General features: G+C 39.0%; 1 protein-coding gene across 1 annotated transcript; it reads right to left on the bottom strand.

Moving 5' to 3' along the window:
• Positions 1 to 1316: 1316 nt before the first annotated feature.
• LOC118328155 (acid-sensing ion channel 1-like) lies at positions 1317 to 1834 on the bottom strand (the record flags this gene model as incomplete). Its single annotated transcript, XM_035661758.1, is given in 2 exon segments — positions 1317 to 1364; positions 1639 to 1834. Coding segments are annotated over 2 exon segments (244 nt in total), but the record flags the coding sequence as incomplete, so codon positions are not given.
• Between the last annotated feature and the right edge of the window lie 1924 nt (positions 1835 to 3758).

Raw genomic sequence — 3758 nt, 5'->3', positions numbered from 1 at the left:
ACAGGATTCTCAAGAGACTTTAACCTTATCAATACATTGCCATCATCACCAGTCTGCTCTGGAAAGAGCATCTGCTGAATAGCTGCCCTGTCTGAATTATCTCTTTCTACCACAGCAGGCTGCCACTGTTTGCAATGTGTAACATTTTATTGTGATCCCCTTTTTTTTCCCCTCCTTATGTTAAAAAAATACGTATTTTTTAGGATTTTTAAAATGTATTTTTTATGAATTCTTTTTGTGACTCCTAATGCATCTACTTTACAATTTTTTTTCTTAGTTTAATTTGTCTTGGGTCTTCTGTTCTATATTAATAAAACCATAAATCCAGCATCAATTTAAACTGGTTAAGGATTTTACACTGCAGAAATTTCACAGCATCATTTTAGATACGCTTCACACACAAACATAGTGCCCCCCCTCGCTAATAATAATTCCAGTAACTGCAGCTTATTTAGACAATAAAATAGAAGAAATCATTATTGAATGATAAAAATTAAAATGACACAAAATATTCATCTGAATCAAACGGTGCTTGTAATTTGAAAGGGTCACTCATCATCACAAGCACAAAAAGAAATATCAGCCAACTCTGCTACTCTGTTTCATTGTATTGTATTACGGGCCAAACATTTACTGTATCGTTGAGAGTCACCGCACTTAACCAACCCTATTTCCAGCAGCAGTAAGCAGCCGCTGTCACCAAACAAGCTTGAATAAACACATTGTATGCTACCTGCCAGCAGCAAACTGCAAAGTTAGATCAGTCAAACATCCAGCAAACTGAAGCAAAATAATTGCTAATTTGTTATAATGTTTTTTTCTGCAACAATCAAAAATAATTGATACAGAAAAACGTCAATAGTGCAGTCAGTGTATCAGAAGGGGTTTGGGCTGGTATTAGACAGATATCACAGAAAATGTACAGTAACAGATGACAACCACAGCTATCAGACAAGGTAAAACCCCGTGTGCCTCACACAGCTTAGTGTTTTTTTTCTTATACTGCTGCTGCATCTGATAAATCCATACACTGTACAGCAGATATAAAGGTCACACAGGTTCCAGGTAATAACTGGATGTCTGTAACCATCTGATAGATGAGAAAAACAAACACTTCCAGAAAATCTCCCAGAGCGACAGATTTTTAAAAATTCTTACTCATAAAGCAAGCGTTATGGCACTGATCCAGAGTTCAGCAAAAGTTTCAACCTTTTATGAGAACATTGTTCAACCTTTCAGTGACTGTAAACCAATGCCAGCATGCGGGACCTTGCAGCAGACTTGTACATGGTGTGTATCACCATACGCATGTACACTCAGTGGCCCTTGGCCTGTGAGTGTACACAATGGTTCTCAGTCACATCCTGAGGGGGAACAGACGGATCTGGACTGATGGAGCCACACAGATTGAACTGAGGATAAAATTCAGTATATACTATTCACTACCTAATATATACCATGTCATTTCCCAAAAGCAAACTTCAGCCATGACTGCTCAACAGAGGTCATATTATATAGATGTTATAATAAACTATATCATGCTGACCTTGTATCACAAATATGCTCAGCTGACCCTCATCTTGGCAGGCCTCAGCTGGCCTGGCAGAGGACATTTAACTATTTACACGCCTGACTCACCACTTTGAAGTCTTCGGCACTGCATTCCATGCCTCGGTAGTAGCAGGAGAGCAGCATGTCTTTGATGTCGTGGCCTGTTCGGTCGTAGAATTCGCGCATGTTGAAGGGCCGGGGCTTATAGTTGTCAAAGTCGGCCCTCTCCTTCAGAATCTGCAGGACATGTTCCTCCACCAGGTGTGGGTCCCGGATCTCATACCTGGACAAGAAGGTTGGGGACTTAGTTAATGCGGGCATGAAGAAACATATTCATAAATACCCATAAATGCACAAAAGAAATACATTTTTTACCTTCTGTCGACCTGAACAAACTGGAACTTTCCTACATATGGTCTGGGAATGTGAACAGGTGCATGAGTTTTGGCATAAAACAACATCAATAATATCTGATGTGATAGGATGTCTAATTCCTACTGACCCGATTGTTTTATTGCTTAATGACGATTCTAAATTACACCTGCTTGAGAGACAGAGGAAAATCTGGTTAGCCAGCTCAACTGCAACCAAGAAAATGATAGCTCAACGTTGGCTCCCCCCTCACTCGCTTTGCATAAAACAGTGGTTAGCATATTTTCTTGACATAGTGATGCTCGAGCTCTCTACAGCAAGGATTAATAAAGCAACTATCAACCTATGGAAAAGTGCAGCAGCACAAATATCAGATCTAATGACCTCAGTGCCTCAAGACCGAGAGGAGAGTGATTAGGCAAGGTGTGATTTCTGTGTTTTTTGTTTTTGTTTCATTTTGCGACCGCAGAGGGTGTGGGGTGGGAGATGGTTTTGTGTTTTTTTTTTTTCTCTTTTATTTCTACGCCATTTGACACAAACTGTCATACATTGTGGAATTTATTCTGTATATCTGAATGATATAAATGGTGTTAATAAAAAATTGATCACAAAAAAAAATCACATGGAAAGTTTTTCAAATTTCTCTTGCTGTGTGAATCATAAGTAAGTCAAAATAAACACTCAGATATGAAAAGCAAACAAAAGAGTAGACACTGAAAAAGTAAACTGAATTTTCAGAGACTGTAAATCTTAACTGTCTATTTTATTTAAACATCATTATCTTCAGACACAAAACCTTAACCTACCCATGAAAGAATAAAAAATAGACATGCCTTCAAGGAATTCCCTTAGACAGTAGAGCAAGACACAATTCAATTCCTTTTTAAAATGTGCATTTAAAGAGTTTGGCAGGCTGACAAGCATTTTTGGCAGGACAATGGGGATTAACATGTAAAAAATTAATAGAGAAGCAGCAAAAAGAGCATATTCAACCTCTAACTGAATGAGAAGGTACATGTGTGCATGCCAGCTCTCCCAGACCTGCAGTTAGCAAACTCTCACAATATTATCCACATGTTGTCTGAAACTGGCAGCCTTGCTCTGGCATGCCAACCACCACGGGTGTTGCTAAGTGAGAAAAAATGTCTCATTATTTAAAGGATGGGAGTATTTCTTTTCACACAATTGTGTTAATCATTCTGCCAAATAATTAGGATTAACTGTGGCAGCAGAGCATTTTCACGTAGTAAGCATAACAATGTTCATAATGCTGTAATTCACTCTGGAAAAAGACTATACAGTCTGCATAGTCTTTTAAATCAAAGCAAAACACTTTACATAGCATCTGCTGCAATTTCGGGGTAAAACGTAATCAGGTGTATCATGTTAGGAAAGCATACACACTCACTCTCTCTTGTTCTGTCTCTCTTTCCTCCTCACAAACACAAAACACGTGACAAAGTATGATTCACTCAAGTGCGTCCACACACACAAACTGAAACTTAACTAAAATGGCCATGCTCACAGAAGGAAGAAAACACTGCGTAAGTCATTTATGATATGCCTCTGCTTGACAACCACCATCAACCTCCAGCACCTGCTCACAGTCATTCACAGACACAAATTAACCTCAATTAACTAGCGTGGCCCTGCTCGGAGAAAAGACAGCCCATTGATGACCCCTGCTGAGCAGTGGGCTATCAGTGGTACAAGCGTCCAAATTATGGAGTGCTAAGATTAAGCACTACTGACAGTCACTTATGAGAATAATTTGTTTGGACACACAGAGTCTATCAGAGTGAATAACACGGCATAATGGTTTTTTGAATTAACTG

Source organism: Morone saxatilis, unplaced genomic scaffold, assembly GCF_004916995.1.
Source record: "Morone saxatilis isolate NCDOM2014 unplaced genomic scaffold, NCSU_SB_2.0 Contig18, whole genome shotgun sequence".
NCBI classification, from domain to species: domain Eukaryota; kingdom Metazoa; phylum Chordata; class Actinopteri; family Moronidae; genus Morone; species Morone saxatilis.
The sequence above is the reverse complement of the archived record's forward strand: the minus strand, read 5'-3'. Positions and strand labels throughout refer to the sequence as shown.